The sequence below is a fragment of the Falco peregrinus genome, chromosome 1, assembly GCF_023634155.1.
Source record: "Falco peregrinus isolate bFalPer1 chromosome 1, bFalPer1.pri, whole genome shotgun sequence".
Taxonomy (NCBI): domain Eukaryota; kingdom Metazoa; phylum Chordata; class Aves; order Falconiformes; family Falconidae; genus Falco; species Falco peregrinus.
In genome coordinates this window covers 59,933,625-59,960,907 of record NC_073721.1, presented here as the reverse complement: position 1 = coordinate 59,960,907, position 27,283 = coordinate 59,933,625, and the positions used below count along the sequence as shown (strand labels likewise).

At 50.8% G+C, this 27,283-nt stretch overlaps 1 protein-coding gene across 3 annotated transcripts in view; it reads right to left on the bottom strand.

The window, feature by feature from the left end:
* CREB3L1 (cAMP responsive element binding protein 3 like 1) overlaps positions 1-27,283 on the bottom strand; it is a 47,041-nt gene that overhangs the window by 11,841 nt on the left and 7,917 nt on the right. Inside the window, exons 1-7 of one of the 3 annotated variants that reach the window (XM_055793402.1) lie at positions 17,819-17,977; positions 10,251-10,479; positions 5,307-5,467; positions 3,566-3,644; positions 2,471-2,631; positions 1,715-1,864; positions 893-951 (exon numbers count right to left, since the gene is read on the bottom strand). In XM_055793402.1, coding sequence (XP_055649377.1) covers positions 893-951; positions 1,715-1,864; positions 2,471-2,631; positions 3,566-3,644; positions 5,307-5,467; positions 10,251-10,479; positions 17,819-17,845 — 866 coding nt within the window. In that variant the 5' untranslated portion in view covers positions 17,846-17,977. Of the gene's footprint in view, positions 1-892; positions 952-1,714; positions 1,865-2,470; positions 2,632-3,565; positions 3,645-5,306; positions 5,468-10,250; positions 10,480-17,818; positions 17,978-27,283 lie in introns of those variants that run through there. The other 2 variants (XM_055793401.1, XM_055793396.1) reach the window with 2 other exon arrangements.

The window sequence follows — 27,283 nt, the reverse complement described above, 5'->3', positions numbered from 1 at the left end:
ACACTCACGTGCACACCGAGGTGCTGCTTATGGAAGGACATGAGAACTTGACAGTGCCTTGAGTCATCTGGATTTATTCAGTATTTCTGCATGCTTAGAGAAGATAAACAAATAGCATCAGGGAGAAGAGTTAATTAAAGCTGGGGTTGCGGGCTGGTTTTTTCCATTTTGCTGATCTCAGGTGGTGTTAATAACAGGAAAGATGATGATATTTAAACAGAAATGTGAATTTGCACCTGGATCCTGGAATTCTTCTTTGCCTGCGAATGCCTATAAGGGGCTGCTAGTACAGAGGGGATCACAGGATCAGGCCCTCAGGGGTTATTTTCTACCCCGTCAGTGTCATGTGATGATACCTTAGGCTTATACCTACCATATGTGCAGGACCTCAGGGTTGCAAGGAGAAAAGCAAAGCTCATGCAGGGAATAGTAGAAGGGAGGGAGTGTGGGAAACAACTGTAGTGGCAAGGTTTTTTCTTGCTATCAAATGTGGGTGTGTCCACCCTCACGGGGAAAGAGAGAGGGAAAACCCGTGGTCAGTGCCCTCAGAGGGCCTGCTGGTTATAGGACAGACAAAACAGAAGCAACTTCTAGTGGGGAAACATGACTTTTACCCAAAATCCCACCTTGTTGGTAGCCAAAATGGCCTGTGTTCTGCAGGGGATGAGCCAAACCAAGCAGTTGGAAGCACAAGGTTTCTAAAGCAATCTTTACCCTGCAAGAGGATTTCTAGGAGGGAGGGGAGTAGGGGCAGGATCCCAAACCAAACTTATGTGCAGCCAGCCTTGCAAGGAACTGTATTCTTTGAGCAATTCAGAGACAAAAGCACTAGAAAGCGGGGCTGTGCATGGACAGGACTCCTTTTCCAAAGGTAAGACTGAAAAGAACTTACTTTTTCTCTAGACACTCCACATATTCTTTCTTCTTCCTGCGACTCTCCTGAGCAGAGATCTGAGGGGGCAGCCATCAGAAAGGAGTCAGTATCATAAGCTTCTAGACATTTCTTTGTGGTTCCCTCATCTTGTCTGTTCCCTGCACACACAGCACCCTAAAGGCAAATGGGGAAGTTGCCTTCCATTCAGTCTGCCATTCCTACCAGTCTCCAGACCAAAACCGGGAGGGACGGATGCTGTAGGTATGCAGTTTTCTTTGGCCTGTAGGCCACAACCATTTATTGCAGTATGCCTGACCCCCTTGCAGCTGAGAGCATCTTTAGCGTTGCTTTGAACTCCTCTGACTCACACGGGTACGTGCTGTGGCCATCTGGGCAGATTCTGCCCCAGACCACTTCTGAGTCATTGGGTGACTAATTCAGGGTCTCATCACTTCTCCCATGGGATGCTTTCTAATCACAGTTGAAAGTCTCACAGCCTCTGCCTGGCTAACGAGCTCTGTGGATCACCCATCCTGCACCATGCAATGGCTCTTGCTTCCCTGCCCCCACAGCAAGGGCTGACCAAGCTGGTTTGTCTGACCTTAGCTTCTGGGCCCCATCCCAGGCCATGCGCTCCCAGGAGCTGGGCTGGAAGCCACACTTCCCAGATATAGCTGCATGCACAGCATGCATGCAGAGATGCACCATGGCACCATTTCTGGGACACCACCTTTTCTGAGCTGCACTGCAGCTGAGGAGGCGAGGGTAACTATAGCACCGGTCAGCTGAGGACATTCTGGAATCATGGAAACTGCATGGTTACATTTTTTTTGCAGTCACCTTGTTCTTGATTTTCCTCCTGACCCTCTTCAGTGCTTTCTCCTCTGCTTTGGTGAGGGGCAGCTTGGTAGGAATGGGGTAGCCCTCAGCAATCAAGGTGCGTTTCTCCTCTTCAGTCAGGAGCAGCGGGCCAGAGGTCCCTTGTAACTTCTGAAACACAAAGAGAACACCTGTCAGTGTCAGCAAGGAGTTCTATCCCAGTGAACCTCCTTAAAGCCTCGCAGAGCAGCTAGGGGCTCAGTACAAATTGGTGCAGGGCAGTGCTCTTTCCTGTTCTCAACCTGATCCTGGGGGGCACAGCCCAGCAGCTGCCTTCCTCCTTTACTTGGAGGGCATCTGCTTCTCCATGGAGAGGCTGGCCACACGTTTACACTGCAGGACCCTGCCAAAGAACTTCTGGGCGATGGTTAAAACACAGTCTGGGTATGGGAATTCTCAATTATTCCTTTCTCCTCCATTAACCTCTTCAGAAAGTCCTGCAGTGCACAGGCCACTTCCCAAAGTACGAGGTGACAGACAGCACTTGCTAAAGCAAGGAAGCTGCTGGTAGGCATTGTGCAAGACTCATTGTGCCTCTCCTCACTCCTGTGAGCATCCTCACATCCCTGTGCTAAGACATCACATTGACTGGCCAGAGCATTTCAGCTTGGAGGCCTTAACAAGGGCAAGATCCCCTACATGAGCCTTGGAAAGAATCCAACTCTCTCTGAGCACCAAGGAGCCCTGTGTCCCAGTGACATCCTGCTGCCTCCTTACGTGTGGTGCTGTGAGGAGAGGTGAGGAGGAGATGGCAGTAGAAGAACGAGCAGCAGGTCGAGCTGGGCTGGAGGGAGGCAGGGACCGGGGGCTCTGAGATCCATCGCTGTCACTGCCATGGCTGCTGGGTGGAGTTGGAGGCATCTGCACCAGGTCATCTACTGAGAAATAAGGAGATCAAGTCAATGGCCGTCATGTCATCCTGTTGGTACAGAAACAGGACCCTGAGTAGCAACAGGGAAAAGCACTGCCATAACACAGGACTGAAAGGAGAGGGTGATGACTCTGATAAGACAGGCTGGGTCTGAGAACAACGCTGGACTGAGCACTGCCCAAGACAGAGGCGAGGCTGACCTCAAATGTGCTAACCAGGAACTGCAGGAGTCAGACAGCTGGCAGGGTCTTTGCCAAGACAGTGAGGGTATTTACAAAGCAGTAAGGTACGCTGGTGTCAACCAAAATGGTGTACAAAGCCCTTGATGTTTTGCTCCATAGCCTGTTCACAAGTACAGGAAAATCTGTGAGAGAAAAGCTCCTCCAAAAGCACTGCAGAGCTCACACACTTGCCAGTACACTTGATCCAAAGGGGCTCTGATCACTCAGTTGGTTTCCAGCGCTTCAAAACTGCCCCCACTTTGTACTGGAGAGCCCTCGGGGCCTTAACGAGGTGGGAATCTGCCTAAGGAATGTCTCTCTGTGGCAGTGGGAGTTCCTATAGTGCTTTCATTTGTGCATCGGCAGATTTTCAGATGCTTGGGTTTCTTTCAAATTAAACTGGATCCTGAATTTCCTGACTTTCAGATGGTTGTTTTTGGATAACACTACAGCCTCTCTGAGGATTTTAAAGGCACTCTTGCTGAAGTAGCCTGTTTTCCCTGGGAGTCCCCGATGAACAATCCTCTGTGTGGCTGCTGGTCCAGACACTGATCTGAGTTGGAACAGTGCAGCACTCACTCCTCTATTGGTCTGTGCCCCAGTGCTACCTTGTGTGCATGGCTCTGCCCTCAGGTGTTGTCTTTCCTCCCTGTATAGTAATGATCTATATCTGAGTGATATAGAGGGATGTAAGTCAACCAGCAAATTCTATCTTCTTACCTGCAGGCACATTTAGAAACTGGTTCACCTCTTTGGGTTCAGCTTTGATCACAGGTGCTGGAGTCATTTCTATGGGAGTCTGTGGAAAAGAAGCAGAAAGAGCTCTTGGGTGCTGCCACCTCTCTGCCCAGAGGGTTCCTACCAGTTCTGTTCATAGCTGCTCCTTCCCTGCTCTCTGGCCTGCCCCATCTCACAGGTCTGCCCCAAAGCAGCCTCTCACCACCCATAACAGAAACCAAGAGTCCAAATATAAGCCCCCTGAAGTCTGTGTCACTGGGCACACAGAGTGCAAACACGTTTGCAGAGGAAGAGGCAGTGGCAGATGCTGCCAAGCAATGCACTAAGTACCTCCAAAAGGGTGATGACTTTTATCCTGGGTAATTCTTCCCTTGTTAGACCCAGACAGAAACAACCTATGCATTACCACGGGAAGTCCCTCTTTGATCTGCCTTCATTAGAAATGGGAGTGTAGAGGTTATACAGAACCAGAGACAGAACAACCCCCTGTCCTGCTCACATCATTTTCACCAGGGCTGCTGGGCAGCTGTTTCCAATCAGAGGGGGCTGAGAGTTAAATAAAGAGTAGATTTATTCCCATCTGGGCTATGCTGCCCCTCAGATCCCTGGCTCACCAGCCCCCAGCCCACTATCGGCTGGGGGAGTTTTTACACTAAACAGACACATTGTAAACTCCTCCAGACTGTAAACACAGCTGAGAGAGCACCATGGTATGGCTGCTGAGCACACACAGCAGAGCTTTGAGGGCACAGCAAGTTCAAGCTGTGTAAATAATGGAGGAAGCTTGTGCACAGTTTTGGCTGGAAGTACCCATTTGTTTTGGATGGTTGTTTAAATGGGAAGATCCTCAGCATGAGTGAAAAAAGGAAGTGAACCCCAGAGATGCTCTGCTGTTACCTACTGAGCTGCTACAAGATCGCCAAGGTCTGTGTGAGACTGGTCAGACTTTCCCATCCAACATGGCTGGACTCAAGGCCAGCTGAACTGAGCCTCCAACTCACACCCTTGGCATAAGTGAGCCTCTTTCAAAACAAACGGACTTCTTAAGAACTTAGATATGACCAAAAGACTTGGTCCCTTGTTACTTAGAAATAATAATTCCTGCTGCTTCATAGGAAGAAGCAAGCAGGACCTGGAGTGGGACCTCCATTTCCAGTGAACAGCTGAGAAAAGTGAGAGGCTGTATGGTAAGCGTGAGGCCATGAAAAAGGCAGTGGCAGAGTGGGGGTCTATTCTCAGGAATAGTGAGGTCACTGGCAACACGTTAGTTGACACTGTTCTCTGAAAAATGCAAATAAGCCAAGAGTGACTATAGGAATACTGGCAGAATGAGGGGACAGGCCTCTAGCACGTGCAAGCTTTAAAGCCTTTGGCCTTTGTGCCAAGGAAACATGCCTGTATTTAACCAAGACTGTAAAGCCTCCATTGCTGGACAAAACCCTCCTTCCACCATTTCCTCTGGAAGGATAAGTTGTCTTGTAGCTTTGCTGCCAGAATCAAGGACATGGTTCTAGGAGTGCTCATCAGGAGTGCTGCTCCTCTGCCTGCCGTTTCAAGAGAAGAACGACAAATAGTGCAGTATCTGGGCTTTGTATCACCTTCTCCTGTCTGTCCAGTGGCTAAATCGCCTAGCAGGACCCTGCAGTCACATGGCTGGGTCTGCATCACCACAGTTGCTGCTGTGTGAGAGCCCAGGTTCCCGATGGATCTTAGATGGGCTCACCTCCTCGGGGACTGGCAGTCTCTGCAGAGGGTTGAGGTTCAGCACTGGTATGGAGCTGGCAGCTAGCTGGGACTCAGGCAGGTCTAGAGCCAGGTTCTGTTCCTGTTTCACCATGATGGAGCAGAGCTTGGGCCCCAGCGACCACACTCCATTCTCCAGCTCTGAAACATGCACAACGTGAGAGTCAAACTCAAGCAAGAACAGGACAAGAAAAAAAAAAAGTCACGCAGACAGCTTCTCCCCGTCTGGGGAGGCTGCCTTTCCAAGTTTAGCACTGTCACCACACAAGCATGTGCAGGCCCACAACACAGAGTACAAAAGAGAATGAACCCCCAGCGTGCAGGGAGCAGACAGGACAGAGCTAGAGGGATTGTGGCTCTGCTCCGCTCTGACTGTGCAGCCTGAGTGCTGGAGGACAGCTGCAGGGTTTCTTCCCTCAGTGATGTCTCAGTCTCATCCTCTGGAGCTTATTTTTATTTAGAGCTCCAGGAGAGGAGGATGCTGGGCTGTTGCTCCTTAGGCAGCATGGCCAGCATCACAGAGCTGCCAGGTGCGTTACCAAGAAGAGCACCATCTCTGTGCTAAAGAGCCGGTGAGAGGGCAAGCACAATGACAGTGAAAGGCTGACAGTGCTGCTTTGGCCTCCCACCGATGTTATGGCAAGTACCTAAGCTTTGTTGCACGACAGCAGACGAGGGAGGTCCATTTCTGTGGAAGGAAGTCCAATGTGGCACCTACTTGTGAGGCTGCTCCTATGGCTGCTCCCCTCAGTGTCACCTCTGAGGCTCCCTCCTCCACTCCATGCTGCTCAGGAGGACTGCTGCCTACAGCCATGCTCTGCTGCCATCGCTGGCAGGGCCAGAAGCAGCAGCAAGGGAAAGGAAGTGTCTGAAGAGAACTGAATGATGCTATGTGGGCATGCTCCCCTTGCTCGCCGCCTGCTCTGTCTCACGCACATCTGTGGTGTAAGCCTGGCTTGTCACTGGAAGTAGAGATCCCAGGAGCTGGGATTCAGGTAGTGGTGGATAAACTGCAGCTCAGATGGGAAAAAAACCTGCTAGGCAGGGGAGCTGCCTGCGCTCTGCTCTGAAGTTTTGGTCCCCTCATTGCTCTTCAAACACTCCAGCCTGCCAAAAAGCTACTCCTAGCTGGCCTGGAGCCTGCATCCTCCTCCCTAATCCTTCTCCCTTCCCTTCCTCTTTTTATCTGACAACCAAAAATGCATTTGGCTTGACACAGGACAAGCTATTGGTAAGTGTGTCACCAGACAGTGCCCCAGTTGGCTCAACGTGAGGCCACAGCTGGGCTTACTCCCCAACCCCTCTGCCCTGCTCTCTGCATACAGCACCCACAGACACAGGGGTTGCCTAGCTGTCTGCTGCTCAAAGCACCTCTGCAATGAAGGTCTCAGTCTGGAAGATGTCCTGGCAAGAGAAGAGGGAGAGAAAGGTCTTTCTCAGCTCCAGAAAAGCCTGCACAAAAAAACAGTAAAAGCAAGCAGCTGTCTGTGTGGGAGCTGCGATCTGAACTAAAAGGTAGCTTAACATCGTCTTTGCCCAACTCAGTCTCTGTTGCCCTCAGGAGAGGACGGGGCAGAATCCTGCCTCTGTTTTTTGCTTGGACAGAGTGGTGTTTAAGCTTGTGCAAGAATTGTATCAGTTAACACAGTGTTGCTCTTGCCAATGGAATATGTTGTCTTCCTGTCTTTGGTCTAGCACCTCTTATTTTGCTGCCTAGATAGGTCTCTAGCAGAAGCTCATTCCTTCCAGCTCCCTGTGTGACTGGACATCTTCAAGCACAGACACGAGTTCATGTGGCTGTGCTGTGTGCATACTGGATTGCTTCCTAGAACTTCCCACAATGCAGTGGAGCCGACTCATCAGGCAGCGTCTCAGGCAGGGGTGCACTGCACAGCCATGACAACAGAGAGGCTGCTGAGCAGGCACAGACTAAACTGCGTTTTCTCTGTCCTGCTAAGGACACCAAACCCGCAGCTGGTAGTGAAGTCCCGGTTACCCCTGGTATGCTGACAAGCCCTTTCTGATGGAAGGAGGCAAGGTGTTACACAACCACAAGTGTTTGCAGCCGAAAACTTGTATTGACTTCTTCTGCCTGATTACAGCCTGTCACAAAGATGACAGACCTTGAGAGGTCTTCCAGTCTACCCCGCTGCTCTAGGCAAGTCCAACTAAACCTGTGTCAGTCCTGACAGATGTTTGTTTGATTTGATCTTACTCCTCTGGAAAGTGATGAAGAGTCCACAGCTTCCCCCATTAAAACTCTTCTATGGTTTCACTATGCCCACTGTGGGAACATTTTCTCTACTGGCTAACCTGAAGTTGCCTGACTGTGATTTTAATCCTTATCTTCCTCATCCTCCCTTTCTGTTGCAAAGCTCTGCACTTCTCTTCTTCTCAGAGGCATGGGGCATCCTCTGTCTGGGAGGGCTGCTGCTGAAGTAAGTTACCAGACAAGGGAGAGCAGACCACCAAGGGCTCTCCTCATTCAGACTTGACTCAGTGGGAGAGCAGCCCCCAGTGCTGTGAATCCAGACAGTCCAAGGAGCAGACACCCAAATAAGTATGTGCTGTGCTCCCATTTCCTGTCTACATTCTGACCCTGCTCTCTTTCCCACCCTCTGAGATTTATCTGGGGAGTGATTGGGTTACAGAATCAGAAACACATAAGCCATTGGGGGGTCAATGGGGGACTAAGGAGGCATTTTGTGTGGACACATCTATGTTCTGCTGCCTGAGAGGATGTTTCAGAGGTATGGCCCGTCTGTAACCACTGCAGATTTCACTGTATGTTGTTGGGTGAGGCATGCCAGGAAGCTCATCCTCTGCTCTTGGTGCTCTGTACCTAATGGCAAGAAGTACAGCTGACAGATATCCGTAGCTGCCATGGGCTGAGGAGGTGAGGCAAAGAGCAGTGAGGAAGCAGCACGTGTAGAGGGGTGGGGGCACTAGCCCGAGGCTGGTCCAGCACCCGCTGTTCTGCACAACCCTGGCTTCCCCTGCTCTTGGCATCGAATCACACCCTGCAGTACTGAGGGCTAGCACTGAGAACTGAAGCAGCCAGTCTGTATGCGCAAACCATCTGGAAAGCAAACTCCACTGATAAGCAGGGTCACAATGCACCCAGTGGCTTGCCCTAGCTGACCTGTGTTAGTAGGAACCATGTGGGAAGGGGCAGGATTGGAAGTGTTTTAGAGATCTGCAGAAAAGCTGGGAGAAAGCACATAAATAGCAAGCCTCAGTCAGCTCCAAGCCTACACAGAGCCTGGGCATTCCTGAGGAGCTTTGCAGACTAAGCAGAGCTTGCTTAATGTTAAAGAAAAGCCATTCCTGGGTAATTAATTTGAAGTGAGTGTCTAAAAGGACCAAGACTGGATGGAGCTGTGCCAGAAGGACTGCACAGTGTTGCAAATACTGGACCTGACTCAGGGCTACACTAGAATATGACTCACACCCAATTACGAGCCAAGATAGCCCTGGAAAGATGGGTTGAATTATCCTGCTGCAAGACTGGGGTATATATATATTTACATATATATACTCCTATACCTGCCACATTAGTGTTAGGCCCTACTCCCTGTATAGAGGTGATCTGCACCCTCTGAGAGCAAGTGCCCGGTCCATCTCAAGCTCTCCTAGGTTATGTGCTGTACACCCTGTGCTGGCCTCTGCCCAAGGATCAGTGTTACACTCCAGTCAGAGGAGTGACGGTCTTGCCTTGGAGACACTGCAGCTGAAGCAGGGGCATGTCCAGACACAGAAGAGAGGAGCAGAAGTGGTGACAAGTGTCTCAGAGAGGAGTCCCTGAGGTAGCTTCATGCAGGCAGACTTCATTTCCCTGCTTTCTACAAACTCATGCTTTTTGCTTCTCATTCCAAGCCTCATCTCCTCCTATTCATTTGCAGGGGCAAAATAAAGATGTTTATGCGCTCATGCTCATTTGTTTTTTTAGTCGCCTGGTTGCCTGTTTGGGCTGAGTGCCCTCCAAGACTGTATTTGGGTTAAAGCTAAGGAAAAAGAAGTGCAAATGGAAAGCTTTTTTGATACTAAGGCAGAGCCTGCTTGACCTGCCATGAGCCTCTCTCCCAGCACCTCTCTGAGTGGTCCCTAAGGAATGTGGCACTGACGGCTGCGCCCTTCACAGGGACCAAAGAGGCAGCAGAGGCCATCTCATCTCCTCCTGCCTTGGCGTTTGTACCAAAGAGTTGGGATCATTCCTGGCCATGAGAGGGAAGCCTCCATCCCAGGTCTCACTCTCACTCAAAGGAATTGCTTTCTTCTGTGTATGCTGAGCCTGTGCCACTGCTTTTTCAGGCAGCCTGGTGTCCATCAGCTGTTGGGACACCCACACAGTCCCGCAAATTACAGGACTCTTTGCAAGGATGGCTCTAAAAATATCCAGCCATCATAAATTATCCAGAAATGAATTGTTTTAAAAATAGGTTTTGAAATGACTGTTCCTCTCTGTCTCTTGCTAAAAGATCTGCCGGTAAAGAAGCCACTTAGCTTTCCACATGTACCAGCACTGGTTGCAGCCAGAGACTCATGCTTCCTATATTCAAGCCAAAACCCTGCTGCTTGATGCCAAAACAGACCTGGATCTAGGGCATCCACACCCAGGTTTGCAGGGTCCTAAAGAGACATTGCCTCTCCTATTGCTTGCCAGAAGCTGGCAGCACACTGAACCACAACCCATTATCATCCTCGTAAATAACAGTTAGCCTGGCAAAGGAGCAATGTGACTGTCAGAGCACAAACTGAAGGAAAAAATGTAGGCTGTGTTTGACAATGGCAGATCAAATTCTTCCCTGGATTAGCCATGCGCAAGCCCAGGGACTAGCCAGTTTTTCCTTATATATGGAAGCGGGCCAGAGCCTCTGCTAACAGATGTGCCCGAAGCAGTGCAGTGCGCACGTCTCATGCTCACCGTTAGCATTATCTTCAGTCTTGACAGGCACAAGAGGGCTCTGGGGAGCAGAGTCTCCACTGAGGGAGTAGCTGTGCTCTGCCTGGATGCCTGGAGTGGGTGGATCCAGGTCCATGTCCAGCAGTGGGTTCTTCTCAGCCAGTACTGGGTCATCGAAGAAACTGCTGAAGAGGTCATTGGAGAAATCCTCCATGTTGTCAGAGAAGTGATCCAGGTTCTCTGAGAAATGCTGAAGGAAGACAAAGGGAGAGAAAGCATTACTGTCAACTCCAAGAAGGATCCAAGAGCCATCCTCTGCACTGAGAGCCAAACCTCAGCAACAGCCCTTTTTGGATGGGAAAAAGCAGTTCCTATCCCTTGCCTGCATCAGCTTGATAAAAACACTTTGAATTAAGATAGAAAGGGCCATGGTGCTGTACATCTTCTCTGCCTGTTTATCTATGCCACAAACACTCATGAAACTCTTCTATATTCTCACATCCCCCCTTCCTCTGTGGTTACCTATCTTCAAATTCCCAGCATCATCTCACTGTGACAACAAGCTGAATAGAGGCAAGAAGCCTCTGTGATGACAAAATGCAAGTATGGCAGAAAATCATGGTCTTCAGCACCTGTCCTTGGTGACAGACACTTTCTCATGTTCTCTGCCAGCAGCAATAGGCACTCTGATGCCCCAGAGAACATCAACCCAGCTGCTGATTTCTATCACAAGAAAAAAAGATCAGTTGGATCAACATAACAGGAAGGCCCCCTGTTGTATTTAATTTCCTCTGGGATTTCACAGCCCCTCTGTGGACCATATGAGGCTGTCCTCCAGCCAGATAATGCCTGTGAAATTCGGCTCCCCAATGAAGTTTAAACACTACAGATGGGCTGTTAACAACAAACAATCATTCCACTAATCATTCCAGTAACAGTCAGTAAATATGGCCAGTGCAGAGTCAGGCTCCTGATGCTACAGGGAACCTGTTTCCTTTGAGGCATATCCTCCTATTCAGAAGTCAAATCACTAACTTTTCCATTTGCTACAACAAAGCATTGGTTGGGCAGGGAGAAAAATTATGGTTGCCAAACACCAGCTGAAAAATTATCCCATTTGCTGGCAGATTGAGGCTTCTGGCTCAGGGAGAGGAAAGAAAAGACAGATACATTCAAGTGACTGTATTACACAGACGGAACTGTGTAACTTAAATGAACTGGAGAGAGCTCAGCAGAGTCAGACTGGGTCCCCCCCGCCTGGAAAAGCATCTGGGTGGGCAGAAAGGCATTGAAAGCAGCATATTGAAATACCAAGAGCAACAGGGTATGGATGAGAGAGTGGGAGAGAGCACACAGGTCCTAGAGTGGAGACATAAATGCCAATGAATTCCAGTGTGAGAGCTGAGCTCAGGAAAGAGCCCGGCTCCTAGAGGAGCTGCTTTCTTTCCCCAGCGCTCAGACCAAAGGAGGAGTTGGCCAGAGGACCCCGGATGCCGGATCCTGCAGGTTCCTGCTCCTACAGGAAGGTATATTTGTTTTACCTGAGCACAGTATCACTCTGTCAACATTATGTTGGCTGTCAGAGGATTGGGGTGGAGGCTGGGGAGTGCAGTAAGCTCCAGCTGAACAGCCCCATGCTTCCCACCAAGTGGGGGAGGGAGATGGTGAGCTGCAGCCACCTCCAACATGTCAGTCCCCTTCACCCTCCAACATCATCCCTCAGCCACTCAATTTAAAAACTCACATGTCCACAGAGCATGCTGGAAATAAGGGGGAGTCCTGCCATCTGCATTCTACCTGACACGAGGAGGTTTCCCTCCCTTCACGTCCCTCCCATTTGTCTGTTCTTCCACTGCCTGGAGTGACAGCCCACCACACCACCATCCAAGGCTCCCCTGGGAGGGCAGACACTGCATGTGCAGGTAAGGTGGAGAAGGCACACACATGCTAAATCCCAGTGTTGAGGCCCTCCCTGGGCTGTCTGGGCTGAAGTTTTCTCCACTTGTTCCCATACCGGAAGCAGAATTGGCAGGGTAGCTTGGTAAAATCTACCCAGCCATTTCCAAGTTGCCTAGAAGCGTTTCTGCACTTGAATCAAGCAACAGAAAACACCTCCCATCTGTGCCGAGCATAACCATTCTTCAGAGGGAGCTGAGTCAGCAGATGGAACTGGGTTAGATATTTATCTAAAAAACACTGTAAAGCCAGGTTTTGTCCTATCCTACAGCACGGAGGGTTAAAGGGTCCAGAGTCCTGAGCATTAACCCCAGAGAGTGCTTGCTCATATAGCAGCTGTTCTTTGTCTTGCTTTCTCTAAACAACCCAGGCAAACACAGGATATGAACACAACAGCCTTATGGTAAGGGTGAGAACATAACCACAGAAGAGTGAAGGGATTCAGAGTTCTGGCTGCCAATGCACCACGACAGCACAGTAGAACCAGGATCCAACAAGAAGCACTCAAATCATATATATTGTTGGAACCATCAAAACTAGAATCACTGTGTAACTCTGGAAAAGAGGCAGAGCTAGAGCTGCAGGGAGAGCTGTTGGCGACTCTGCCACGTGCTTCAAATTTCTTTCACAACTGTGCATTAACAAAGGCAGAGGTGGGACTTAAGAAGATGGACTTATGCAGTAGTTCCACAAGCTCTTTTAAACGGTATCCCACCCACACCTGGAACAAGGATCTCTTGGTCAATCAACAGTCTTCCTACTGTAGGACAAACCTACCTGAAGGGAAGAGGTGAAGGTGTGCCTCTGGTTTTATTCTGAAGCCAAAAAATCTCCCCAGTGGTGGCTATGGGGTGAGAGATGTGTAAGGAGTGCAAGAGTTTGAGTATCAGAGCCTTAATAAGGGCATCAACACTGGCAGGAGTAATTGCAGATTTCTGGTTCTTCTTTTAGACACCACACAGCAGGCTTGCTGGAGGACCTTGCTACTTGGAAGGGAGGAGGAAGGCAACACTGTTCTCCCAGACATGCAGGAGTTCATGCCCCCAGGAGACCATTCTCCTGAGAGACAGAGACCTACTGCACAATATGGGAAAACGAAGGGTGATAAGCAGAGAAGGAAACTCACACCTTCCCTGGGAATCCAGCAATGTTGGGGCACGTACCCCTCTCTGTGCTGCTGGGTCTTTATTATCAAAGGGTGCACCAAGGATCAGACCCGCTCAAAGAGGGAGAGCATGTAGAGGTGTCACAGAGCTGGAGCTTGCTATTTTAGCCATCAAAGAAGGTGGCAAGAGGCAGAGGAAAGCAGAAGAAGGAAGGGTAAAGCAAACAAAGATAACGACATGGCTTTGTAGCTGGCTATATCCACGAGAGAAGCTACAGGACAAGCAGGAAGCTAAGCCACCACGTCCCAGGAAGACTGCTGTGTCTCTTGGCTTGGTTCTGTTCTCACCTGATGCCAACAGGTATTATTAACTTTAGATTTCTGATTTGTAAAGACAGCCATGCATGCAACCACATGCTAACAGGAAAAAGTGTCCTCTTGTCCAGATCCAGCCGTGATGGGCATAGTGAGGAGCAGTGCAGAGCTTATTTTGGATAGATGCCATCAAAACTGCTGCTAATTAGTTTAGATGGAGCCTGCCAACCTGGAACATGCAAACTCTGTCCCACCCAAGCCTTGCTGGGGGAGCTGCACCTATCCAGCAAAACTCAGAGAAGGTTTCAGCCATACTTTTCCTTAATGTGTGTGAGACAGAAGGCTCCAGGAAACTGCAGGTCCCAGGATACAGTGTCTCAGGGCTGTGTGGATCATGGCAGAGCATGAAACAGAGCACCTGAGCGATTAACGGAAGCAGGTTTATCACCTGACCGAATGGATGGGTAGCTTTATCCTGGCTGGAAAGCCACATGTCAAAGGAGGTCCTGGGCAGCCACTAGCCCTCTCTTCCCACCCAGATAGGGGCCAGCACAGCTAAAGGCTTTTACTGCCACTAAATGAACAAACTGTGCTGGGCTTTGGGGAGGGTCTTGCTGATGTTGTGGCAGCAAAGATCTCGGCAGACCGGAGGCACATGTTGGTGGAAGGTCCAAGAAACAGTCCACAGGACTTGGTCGTGAATGAAGGTGGGATGGACAGAGACACAAAAGCAAGAGCAGGCTCACCCTCTCACAGCCTCCTCACGGCTTAAGACTGTCTCCTCAAGAGCACCTTCCATCCAGGCTGAGATAAGTCAGCTCTCACTCCTCAGAGAACCGGCCAAGAATCTCTGATTGTGACAATGAAGGACTCTGCAACTCTGCTGAGATTCTCCTTTAAGATATCTCAAGTAGCTTTCACGCAGATGGCTCTGGCTTGAGCAAGGGGGACCAGTCAACTGGGAAATGTGATCCTTACCATCCTGGCCCAGAGGGAGCGGGTGTGAAGTGTACTGGGGGAAAACAGCTTCCAGATGGGATACGAAGCTCACAGCACAGTCTCATTTTGCATTATTCGCTCCTGCTATCTCCCCCTCCCTTTCACACCCTCCTTCCTTCTCCTTCTAACTATGCTCCAAAGCCAAGAAATAGCACGAGATGTGTTTCCAAAGCTGTATTACCAGTGAGCGGTCAGGGAGGGGGCAGCCAAGGGACAGAAACGCAATGGTGAGGATGTGCTGGATTCCCTGATTCAAGCCCGATTTCTGGCTGCCCATCCCCCTACCACAGTTCTGGGAGGATGGGGAGGCAGCACCCGAAGGGGACAAGCCAGCGTGTGCAGGTACAGCGAGGCAATGACCACTGCATCTCCAGGCCCAACAGAGTGTCTTAAGCTGCTCCAGTGCAACAGGAGAATCTGCTCGAGCTGAGGCCACCTCAGCCACAGGGAGAGAGTGCGAATCTGTCAGCTGCTGGCTCCTGCTCCCTCCCACTCCTGGTGACCGACATAGGCACTGACTCTTCCAAACATATTTCCACCACATGTTTTCATCCTGACCTCATGCTTAGGGTTGTCTAAATAGCACACTGTATGTGCGTGCGTGCATTTCTCATTTGAACACCCTTTCCTGTTGTACAACCGTTATCTTGGGAGCTAATGTAAGGCATCCAGACATCCAGATGCAAGCTCTCTATTTCCCGCCACCCGGAGCTGGTGTTAGACCTCTGGTGGCCCCAAGCAAAGACTGAGGCATTAAGCCTCTTCGCCTGCCTGGTTGTGCATGGGATCCCTTAAGGTGCCACTCTTGAAGCCCAGTAGCACCATGGATGGCTGAGGAGGGGATAATTTCCTTTTCCTGGATCCACTTCTCTGTGATCACCCTGACTGCATCTGTCCCTCCTTTTCCCTTTCACGCTTCCATCCTTTGACTGTGACTTTCCTCTTCCCACCTCCAGCTGAGTTGTTTAGAGACAATCTCCCTTCAGGATCAGCCTTGTTCTCACAGCCTCCCTGCTCCCACCCCAATGGTCTCGCTCCAAAGAGAAAGCAGTGAGGGGCTAATCCAGCTGGGCGGCAGCCCAGGCCCAGGAGACGAAAGGCCTTTGCAGGTTGGAGGTTCTGCTCGTGCTGGCAGGCAGTACATATGGGGAGGGGATTCTTCTGAGTTTTCTCTTTTCTTTTTGAAAGTATTTTTCCTCTTTGCTTGCCAAGATAAATCTCCTGTCCCAGCTGTGACATCTGCATTTCCCTTCTCTGCTTTCACTAAGGAATGAAGCCCCCTGCACTCCAGCTGCACAGCCGAGGTTTCCTTTATATTTCAGGAAAGAAGAGCCCATACACTCCAGACAGTCCTTCTGCTCTCCTTAAAATTTTAGACCTTATGAAAGCGAAGGTCTTGACAGCATTAACAAGATCCAGGCAGGATGGACAGATGCTGTGCAAACCTCTCCTCACAGTCTAGCCAGAGCATGGGTACCCCAAGGGGCACAAGCGATCATTCAACCACCTCCTGCCTCTCTCAAACCCCACTGGTGTCCCTCTGTCCTGACCCACACTGCTCTTGCTCTCTCCTGCCATGTACCACAGCTGCCTGCTGCTCCACGCCTGGTCCACCCAGGCCCCCCACCTGCCTGGATAGCTTACCACTGACCTGCCACCTCCTTGCTGCTCTTGCTTCCCTGCATGGCATGGCCAAAGCCCTCCAGGCCAAACCAGGTGCAAGCTTCCCTTCAGCAGCAGGACAGCATCCTGGCCAGCAGCACCCCTTAGTCTTCCTCCGAGACTGCCGGCAACGCCCAAGTCACCCGTGATTACTTTCAGCATCGCGACCTTGGGCTCTATGGTGAACCAAACGCCTCCCTGACACCCTCCAAGTGATGGAGGGTTTGACTGAGCCTGACCTGGAACCAAGCCCAGAATTTATTGCTGTCTGTAGAATAATGCACAATGACAGAAAGAGGAGGGTTTACAGTCACTGAAAACAAGGCAGGTGGCCTGCTTTCCCACAGGCCAGCTGTGCCATCAGCTCCCTCCCCGCAGGGACTGCAGCCCCTCAGACCAAAGATGCTACAAGCTGTTAGTCCTCGGGAGCAGCAGCCGCAGCCATGTCCCTAGTGCCTTGTGCAGACCCAGCAAGGCTCAGGCACAGCTCACTGTGGAAACCTCCTTCCACCACGCATCCGTGCCAAAGGACCTGGATTTACAATTTCCAGCACTAGGCGCCACAAGACCTAGGAGGGACGACAGAGGCTCAAGACACAATCAGGGGAAGGCAATTGAGAGAGTGGTGCCAAGGCAAGGCACTACCCTGAAGCGAGGGAGCAGCAGCAATCCAAGCCACCCAGGTCCCCGCCTGGGCCATGGGTGCCTGCAGCCACTTCACCCTGCATCAGGCAGCATAGCCTGAGGCTGCGGCCGAGCCTGGCCCGGGCCTGCTGCACCTCTGAGGTGCTCTGAGGGCTCCAAGGGCTCTGAGGGGCTCAGAGGGTTGTGAGGGCTGTGAGGGGCTTTGAGGGCTCTGAAGGGGCTCCGAGGGCTCTGAAGGGGCTCCGAGGGCTCTGAGTGGCTCCGAGGGTTTCTGAGGGGCTTTGAAGACCTCTGAGAGCTACGAGGTCCTCTGAGGGCTCCGACGGGCGGCAGGCAGGAGCGCGGACGCCCCCGCCCCTCCTACGCCGCCGGCGGTTAACGGTCTCCGCGGCCCGCTTCCAACGGCCAGCAGCTGCGGCCGCCCATTGGCCGAGGCAGCCGAGCGGCGGCCAATGGGAAGCGGCTGCCAGCGAGCGGCGCGAGGCGGGCGGGAGGAGTGCAGGGTTAGGACGGAGCGGCCCGCGGCCCGCCGTGGCTCACCTCAGCGCGCGGCCCCGCCGGGCACCTCCTCACCACCGCCCGGCACCCGCGCCACACGGCCCGGCAGCCCCTCCTCATGACCGGGCAGCCCATTCTCACGGCCCGGTCCCACCGGGCACCCGCTACTCACGGCCCGGCCCCGCTGGACACCGGCCCCTCACGGCCCGGCACCTCCTTACAGCCCGGCCCCGCCGCACCTCACCGCCGGGCACCCCCTCCTCACGGCTCGGCCCCGCCGGGCACCCCCTCCTCACGGCACGGCTGCCGCCCGGCTCTGCCACAGGGTGAGGCCGGAGGGGACGCCGAGATGGCGGGGCAGACCGGCAGGGAGAGCACTCCGCGGGCGGTGCCCCAGAGGAGGCCTCACCTTTGCCCCTTCATGGCTCTTCCTCATCCCGGGATGTCTCAGCGAGCACCTCAGAGGGTCCCAGCCTCTCCGGGAGACCTACCCCTTCCAGTACATAATGCTCCCACCCTCTGCAGTAACCGCTGCGGCAGCCATAAAGGTTTTGTGGGTTCCCCCCCCTCCTACAGCTCTAACAGGGGGAAAAAACAAACTCAGCTGACAGAATGGGTGATGCTGTTGAAAGCATACACACAACACCACATCAAAATTCTGTGGCTGGGATTGTAGCTTTGAAACACCCAGCTTAGAGTTCCTGAGCCTGCTTTTCACTGGGGAGGAGCCCAGGTGCAGGGCGAGTGGGCAAGATAAGTCTTTAAATGGTTTTGCCCCTGAAAGAAAGAATAAAAAGAGAGAAAAAAGCATGTGGAAAGCTGAAATCTGCCAGACTGGCTTTCCCAGTGGCCCTGAAGTAGATACTGAAGGTACCAGCTGCTGTGGTGGCAGAAGAGCCATGGACGATGGTGCACCCGTACCTGGGCTTACCATGTTCAGCATAAACAGGATTAGCAGCCAGTGTGGGCTGTGGTAGTGTGGAGGTGCTCTGCGAGGCCAACAACTGTGGAGTAGGGCAGAGCCCAGGCCAAGGTGGTTCAAAAGACAGGTGCCATCACGGTGTGGCCACAGTGGCATGGCCATCTGTGTGCCCCCAAACCACCTGCGGGTGCCAGGGTGCAGACTGGGTATGTGCGTGCTAGGGAGGAAAGTGAAGATGTCAGCCTCTCCTAAGGCAAACCAAGCTCCACTGGCCTGGGGTAGAAAGCAGCTACAATACACAGTTTGCCTGTTGCACGAGACTCGTTGAATCTGCAGAGACAGGAGCATCTCTCCTCCCAGCAGCAGCACCCTGGAGGATAAAGAGGAATGCCTCTGCTTTCCAGCAAGCTTTTGCTGCGTGTATGCTACATATGCAACAAATGTCCCAAATTTCCTTTGACTTACAGCTAACTCCCTTGCAGCCGACTCTGATAAAAAAAAAAACAAACATTTGGAGCAGGACTTAAACTATATGCAGAAGTGGACACAACCCTCTCTGGGTGGAACATTTAGATCAGCTGCTCTCAACCCTCATTCGGCAGAAGACTTGGGTGCTATTTCTAGGAGTCTATGAAAGGTAAATAAAAAAAGTTTGTCCTTCAAGGCCTTTCTTGAGCTCAGAGAACTGAAGACACCTGCTTACTATGAAACAAAGCTGCCTTTATTTCTGAACCATGATGGTGGCAGCTGGGCCCCGTTCAAACGGAGATGCGTGGGAGGTGTTCTCCATGGGAATGCAGGTACCCCTGGGCAAGCTGGCAGGGGTCTCTTCCTCTTCTTTGCTCCCTCCCAAGCCAAGGTCAGTACAGTCTCCAGACAGAGACTTCACAAGAGCAGTAGCTCTGAGAGAAAGAAGCTGTATCGTCATCACCACCCTCTTGTCTGAATTGGTGTTTTACGTCCTTGTGTTAACTTGGCAGCCTCAGCTGAGTTTGCAGCAGGCTCCCAGTGACACCATAACTCCACACCACGAGCGGGGGCCAGGAGTCTTTCAGCTGCTGTAGCATCAGGGCGAGGGGGTTCACATGAACTTTATCTCCTTATGTGTGAAAATATAATCCATCATCTTCAAGAAGGCCCTATCTGATATGTTACCCCAACCCACCTCCACCCAGGCGTGCCCTTTGCAGGGCCCAAATGCATCCATCCCTTCTCAGTCCCCACAGAGGTACAGCCAGAACACAATTGGGTTTCCACAGCCATGCCCGCTGGCATGTGGCAGCTCTGCCCTGCACAACCTCAGGACGCAGCTCTGGCCCAGCCCTGGAAATCTAGAGGCAAATCTACCCTGAAACTACATGGATTTAATTGTGTGTGGCATGTCTGCCTGTACAGTTTAGGGAAAAATTCTGCTTGATGGAGAGGGATGTGCGGTGTGATGAAAGGCAGCAGGCAGGGCAAACAAAAGAAAATACTGGTTTACTCTGCGTGACTGTGAACTATGGTGCCATGCTGCAGTGGAGCAGCGTTACAGTCAAAAGACATGAAATACAGCATGAACATTCTAATACAATCAAAAATGAGTTAGAGTTGCAACCGCTCAAGTCAGTCACCAGTCAGTGGGATGGGGAAGCTTATTCAATAACCAAAATAAACTGGAATAAATACCGCTCCACCGCTTCTTCCATCTTTCTTGGAAGATTCTGGCCCTGCCCAATATGGGGTTGGAGCCACCACAGTTGGCAAATCTCTGATCTTACACAGCTTGTCACCCCCATGCCATTATGGGCCTTTTTTCTACATCTTACAAGAAAGGCAATCTAAGCAATGGGACAGGCACCCTGGGCGACAGAGGAAATCTGCTTTGGGAGATAAGGGGAGAAGAAGGCATGGTCTGTATTATCTTTACAATCAGCTTCATTTGCCTCATTGAAACTGTTTCTTTTTAGTGCTCAGAGAACAAAATTGGAGATAATTCACATTTTGTCCCCTGGCAGGTCCCTGGAGACCCATAAAGAAAAGCAGGCCTTGGAAGAGGAAGATAGCTGTGCTCTGTTCAAGTCCAAAAGCTGAGGCATGCAGCTAATACCAAACGTTACTGGTGGCTTTCATTCTTTGGGCCTTTGAAAAGGGCAATTACAGAGCAACTAAGTCTGGACCAGCTGATCAAGGATGTGAGAGATTTTCACCCAAAATCTTGAGCCAGTGAGAGCTGGGATTCTCTTCAGTGGCCAGGCTGGGCAAAAGCTGGGTTTTGCAACCAGCAGACTAAATGTGGTCCCGCACCAGGACTGTTTTCAAAGCAATTCAGCTTGGAATGCAGATTTCTGACCTGCTGCCAATATCCCAGTGGAAAATCTGTGCCCTGAGCAGCAGATAGGAAATTCAACTTCAGCTCCAGTGCTGAGGGTATCATTTTCACCTCAGTGGTGGAGCTGCAGAAACCAGAGTCTCTGGAGAATGGGGAAATCCTTCCTAGCCTGCAAAGGGCAGTAACATCTTTCAGGCCATTCTTCACTACTGGGACAGCCTGGATTAACACCATCCTGGGGGAGAACAAAGGTGTGATGTTGGTGAACAAGGGTCAAAGCCCTGTGTTTCCAAAGATGAGGATGGAGATCCAACTGGTCAGAGCTAATGCAGTCACTTCAACCGTGGGATGAAAATCAAGGCCAAGGGAGAAAGGCAGCTTGTGAAAACCGTTTCCCAATACCTGTCTCCCCAGCTATCCCCTCTTCAAGCCACACTTCTCCATGATGAGACCCAGCAGCCAAGTACACTGTAGCTGGTGAAAAGAAATAGGAATGTGAAGATGCCTGGGATCCTGCACTCAAATAAAGTCAGAAGCTTATGGGAAGAAAAGATCCCATGTTCTGTTGAAGATAGGAAACCTATTATGCCCTGACAACCTGCCCTGAAAGCTCCTGTGTCAGATCAAGCAGGCATCTGCACCCCAGCATCGGAGGGAGGTCTGCAGAAACTGGTGGAGTTGGGAATCCATTCTCTGGACACCCCTGTAGCAGCTCAATGAGACAATGGATGGCTTTGTGGTTTCAGGGACTGGAGGAACCAGGTAACCAAATATGGTTCCTTACATAGCTGAGTGCAGGTGCATGCCTCCTGCTTCAAACTCATCATCTGCAACTGAGCTTCACAGGAAGACATATCTTAATTTAAAGTCTTCAGATAAACCCACCCCTTTCTAAAAAAAAACCTGTTGTAGAAGCTGACTGAAGCCACCAAACACATGAGTCATTGCAAAGAGGGACTCTCTAGCTTAAAACTCCAAAGTGTTTTCTCAGGCTTTTTGCTCTTAGATGAAGTCCTTACTACTAGAAGTCTTCCTGAGAACTAAACCAACTCACTTTTTAATCTGTGGAGTGTGGTATGGCAACGGCTACCCTCCCAGATTATTCTGCAGACAGCAGAAACACCATTGGTCTCATTGCAGGCAGGGAGAACTTGAGGACTTACTTAATGATGGCAGGTTGTAGGCATGTAACTCCACGTTAGCAGCAGACTCAAAGATTAAATTACATTTCTATATAATTAATTGCTAGATTTTAACATAATCAAATCACAGGTGGAAGTGAGTGATTCCTGTGGGCAAAAGAAGTTACAGCCCTGCCATGGTGGCCAGTGCTGCAAATGCACTAATGAAGGCTATGCGAGCCCTAGAAAATCAAGATAAAATCTACAGTGGTTTGGCTCCTGGGCATCCTTTCAGACATGGCCTTATTATGCAGGTACATTATCCAGGACCAGAAGTAACAATAACCTCTTAGTATCCATCATGGTTTTATGTGCAACAAAAGAGAAAAAGCATCAGTGAGATATTCTCTGTCTGCCCCTTAATCCCGATGCCAAGTGAATTTTCCTAAGTATGGAGTTCTCCATACACATCAAACCCTTCACAAGTGCCAAGTGTGTGTCCCAGCCCAGACACACCCAGACCCTGCTCCTGCCTGGATGCTCACAGCACCAGACCTCCTCATGCCACCCTCCTCCCTCACGCCTCTGCTGCCTGATTCTCCCCTGCTTTGCTCCTCCATCGCCTTCCTCCCATCCTCTCTCTCCGAAAGGGTGCACACATCTGGCTTGTCTTTATTGTGTGATAAATCTCACCCTGCATCTTGGGTTCATTTTCTGAAAGTTTTGAATGGTGTCTTGGAAATGCTGTTGGACAATAGGAGCTCTTTGAACCCAGGCCAGCTGGATGGGACTCCTTGCATTGCAGCTGACATGCAGGCTTTGGCGGTCTTTCTCGACTCTTTCCTCTCTTCTCTTTTCTTTACAGCATTTGAATTGTCCTCAAACTTTATTTTTGGAGTGGGCAGTGCATTTCTGAATCTTTTCATCATTATATTATTATTATTAATTATGGTCATGACTATTTCTCTTTCTGCTGGCACTCCTGGGTGTATCTCTCTTCTCTCACTTAATGTCTTGGGTAAGACTACCTTGGCTGCAACCCACTTAAGCAGTGACTCAGAATCCCTGGCCACTTCCCAGGAGAGATGCAAGAGTTTTGCCAGTTGGTTTATAAAGAGGCCATCGTTTTCCTCAGCTACTCTCTTGCTCAGCAGAGCTGAGTCGGGTGGAAAAGCTCAGCTCTGTGGTTCCAGTGAGTCCATCCCTGGTGGACAAGCCATCCCCGGGGTATTATGAAAGCAGAGCCCTGCTCCCTCCGGGTGCAACCAGGACAACTTCTGAAGCAGACGGTAGGATTCTCAGCTGAACAAAATCTTGCTCCCTGGAGGTCACTGCACTCAACTTCCTTGTTCCCAAGCCCCTGGAGAAAGCAAAGCTAAGTGGGCAGGGTGAGGCATCGTGAGGGAGGCAGTACTGTGTGCTCATGTCAGACTGTTGCTCATCACACAACTACCCACATCTCTTGAGTCAGAGCGAAGAATGGCGTACTCTGAAGCAGGCCGCTTGTATCGCTGGGTTTGAGGTTTGCTTGCAGCAGTGGTACGCTGAAGAGAAGTTCTGTCTTCATTTTCTGGGCATCTCAGACCTTTGCAGCCATGCAGGAGGGTGGGAGTTGCTCTGTTTCTGAAGGCAGGAGGGGACCTAAGGCTCTACTGTTTGCCCCTCCACACATTGATTTTATGTAGCAAAGAAGACCACTTTGCTCTTGTGTGGCTCCTGAAACTTAAAAGATGTTCAAACAGTGTGATGTTATGGAGGTGGACGGTCAAACTCTCTTCCCTTCATGTGCTGGCAAGGACTCGAGAAAAAAAAGTTGGCTGGTCTTGGTGAGGTGCGGCTGTCTCCCACAGAGGGAATGTACATTTGAGTCCTTCCCATTAGACTGCACTGCCTCCTGGAAATGGCACTGAGCGATGGAGAGAAGGAGATTACAGGCCTATTCCCTAGCAAGGGTGGGTGCCTGGCAGCATTGGACCACATCTTCCATAGCTCCCCTTCCCCTGTGCTGGGAAGCCCACCTGCTTCACAGGGCAGCCAAGGGCCTTGGTGATCCCCGGTGCCGGCATTAGCAAGGGAGCAGGACTGAGATCATTGATTGCTTTTTACTCACATCTACCAAAGGGAGGAATAGGTCTTGGGCCAAATAAAATTATCCTTCATCCTGTTCTGCTGCAAGACCCAGCAGGGCAGGGAAGCCCACGAGAGGCTGGGAAGGGTGGTCCTGCCAGTCCTCTGTGCTGGTCAACTCCTGAGCTCGGCTGCAGTGTCCCAAGCACCAGGCAGAGGTGTCACCCTTCCTCCAGCTGCAGCACGGTGCAAACCACAGCTGGTTCCCTGCGTGGGGCTGGCCCGCTCCAGCCAGCAGGCTGGCCATGGCTGGCCTCCACTCCACGCCGGCGGGATGGCATTGCTTCTTCAACTTGAGGAATGCAAACCGCCCGAGCTGCTCTTGAGGATCGGCCAGGAAAAGTCCACAAATAGCAACAGGAAATCAAAATGCCCGCTCCAGACATGCACCAGATATGAGGCCATCCAGTGCAAGGAGAAAACTCAAATGCTGGACGATGGAGATTACATCATGCTGTGGATAAACCTGTGAGCTTGTCCAGCTGGGGCCATGCCAACAGGTCCAGATGGCTCAGTAATGCTAACTGCATAGCTACCTCTCTCTTGTCTTTGCTTTTTCTTCCCTCTTTCTTTCCCTGTTCTCCATCCCTCCTGGACTCCTTCCCTCTTCCCTTTCCCAGAATAGATAAATAAATTCTCTGGCAACTCTATACAATCCAATTTCATCAAATATCTGAAAGGCATCTGAGACCAGCGGATGGGGCACTGGTCTGGACATGGATCTCTGGCACTTACTTCTAGATATCGAGGCTGCTGGGTGACCTCATCACACCGTTTAGCTGCTGGGGTTGACATAGTAATGCCTTCATCTCACCTGGGACTTCAGCCTCTGGCTACAAAGGAGGAGGTTACCAGAGCTGCTCCTCTGGAGCCTAAAGCATGCAGGAAAATTAAGAAATGAGCATTGCTTCTGCTCTGCTGCAGTTCACCACAGCTGCTTACAGCTGCCACTGACTGCTCGCCGTGGCTGCAGTTACAAGGGGAGGGAGAGAACAGTTTTGCTCTCGCAGCTAGCAGCCTCTAGCTACCATCCTGGTACTAATTAGCGACAAAGAAAGGAGTGCAGCACCCTCTGTTCTGTCCCCAGCATTGACCAGAGCAGCATCTGGGACTTAGCTCTTTCCCAATGTGATAAAAACAGGGCTCGAAGACATGTATAAAAAGAATGAAAGGTGTGTGCTTTCCTGGGTCTGAAAAAGGGCTGCAGGCCATTTGCTCATTATTTAATGCTAATCCAGCTGCTGGACCGCTGCCAACTATATCTGACAAATCCTGAAGAGCAGGAGAAGTGTCGCAGAATGGGAAAGCAACCTTTGCATCTCTCTTCCCAGTGGACGATGGAAATCCTAACTTTACAACAGGTCAGGCAGACTTACTGTAGGGAAAAGGCACCTTCAAAGAGAAAGGGAGAGCACAAAACCATGCACTGAGCAGCGGGAGGGACTGACGTGGATCTTAGTTGCCCTGCTTGGGGACTGATAAAGCCATTGCACTCTGGTACTTGCAGCTCAGTACCTTCTCCTCAGACACAAACCAGATGAAACATAGTTTGGGAGCCTGGGAACTCAGCATAGCCCTGACCATGCAGCAATTTCAGGCAGAAATTTAACAGGGTGCCCTCAGCAATTTGTGCCAAAACCGGGGAGAAGTTAGGTTTTGTGACTCAGCCAGGGTCTGGTTATGCAGTGGAGGATGAGGTATGAATACAGTCCATTCACTGGTTTTATAAAGTACAAATTAATTGGTTTTCAGTAAGGCCTGAAGAGGTCAGGCCAACAACAGCATGGCCCAAGTACTTTAGTTGAAATCCTGATGCTGACCAATGCAGTCATTTAGACTGCCTTCTCCGGATTTGCTTGAAGTATCTGAGGTCAGAATCAGACACGTGCAGTCCCCAGGGACAAGGAACACAAGAAGGGTGAAAGATAGCAGGGACATCAGTGGAGGATGGCCCTGCCAAACTGAAAACATTGCAAATATCATGTATAGCTGCAAAGCCTTTCAAAGAGACTCTAACCAGGGACGCAAAGCAATAGCTCCTATGGACCTTTTGTGGCAGATATCCACTAGCAAAACTCCACCCCAGTCTAACTTTTCATTAATCTGCTTCACCCATTGATGCCACTGCCCCATGTCAGTAAGAATAAGGATGTGTACTATTTTATACAGAGTGAAAGCTGCATTGCGCAAGTGACACCCTAAGGATCACATGCAAAGTAACTGGCAGAGCTGGGACTAAAACACAGTTCTCCCATTCCCGACAACCTCACTGCACCGCTGTCCATAAGGAGAGAAAAAACACAACAAAAACAAAGCCAACACCATTCAATTGGCAATTCAATATTTGTGGCTCGACAGCACCTCATCAACTCTCAGTCTGCCACATTTGCTTGGAAAGAAGAGCCAGATTTCCAGCAGCCCCTGGGCAAAGAGCTCTCAGACCGACAGACTGAAAAGGTTTTGAAAGAAATCTTCCATCAACAGTCTTTACAAATGTCAGAGCTGGTTTCCTCCTCCCTGAGCTGCCTGGTTTGCCTTCCCTCCCCTGGGGCAGCAGCGAGCTCAGCCAAAAGCACCTGCCCAGCTCCTTCCTTCAACTGTCATGAATTTAGGGGGCTCATTTAGCATCAAGCTGCTGTGACAGGCAACAGTTAGCTGTCGAGGCTCTGGACCTGAGTCCCCTTCTTCACCCTGGTCTTTCTGCCTTGGCTTCCCCTTCTGGAGGGAAAAGCTGTCCTCCTGGGACAGGGGGAGCTGCAAATACCGCAGAGCCAGGAGCAGGCTTGCAAGGTAGACCCCTTGCACCTTGGTCAGCAGAGATGTGTTATTCTGGAGCTGCAGTGCTCCCACCTGGACATGCTGTGGCATCGGGAGGAGAATCCAGTGCCCCCGTGACACTGTGGTGGAGATCTCAGCATGGGGGAAGTTCCCTGGGCATTGGTCTAAGGAAGCTCACCTGCAGGAGGGATGCTGACAATCCAATATGAGTGTGCAAAACCAATGTTGTATCCAGCTCCCTCCTGTGTAACGTGCTTGATGTCAGGCCCAAGTTGTATTTCTCCTCCAGCCTCTGCTGCCAGGTTCCTCCCAAGGGAGCCCTGACATTCCTGTTGCAGGGGAACTCCTGACACAGATTGCCGAGCTGAACGTTCTCTTGCATCTATTCTAGGAAAAATATTAACTGAGTTTTGAGCCGGCTTTGCTAATCGGGTCCGCCAGACTGACCTAAACGAACATTTTTCCTAATCAAGACAAAGTCACAGTGTCAAGAAGCCAAAAGCAACTTTTCTGAGGTAGTCAGGGATGAGTTTCCCCTGGAACAGGCTGGACAGTGATCGTACTGAATGACCTCACATAAGTCATTACCTTTGAGCCCTAAAGATGGTACTAATT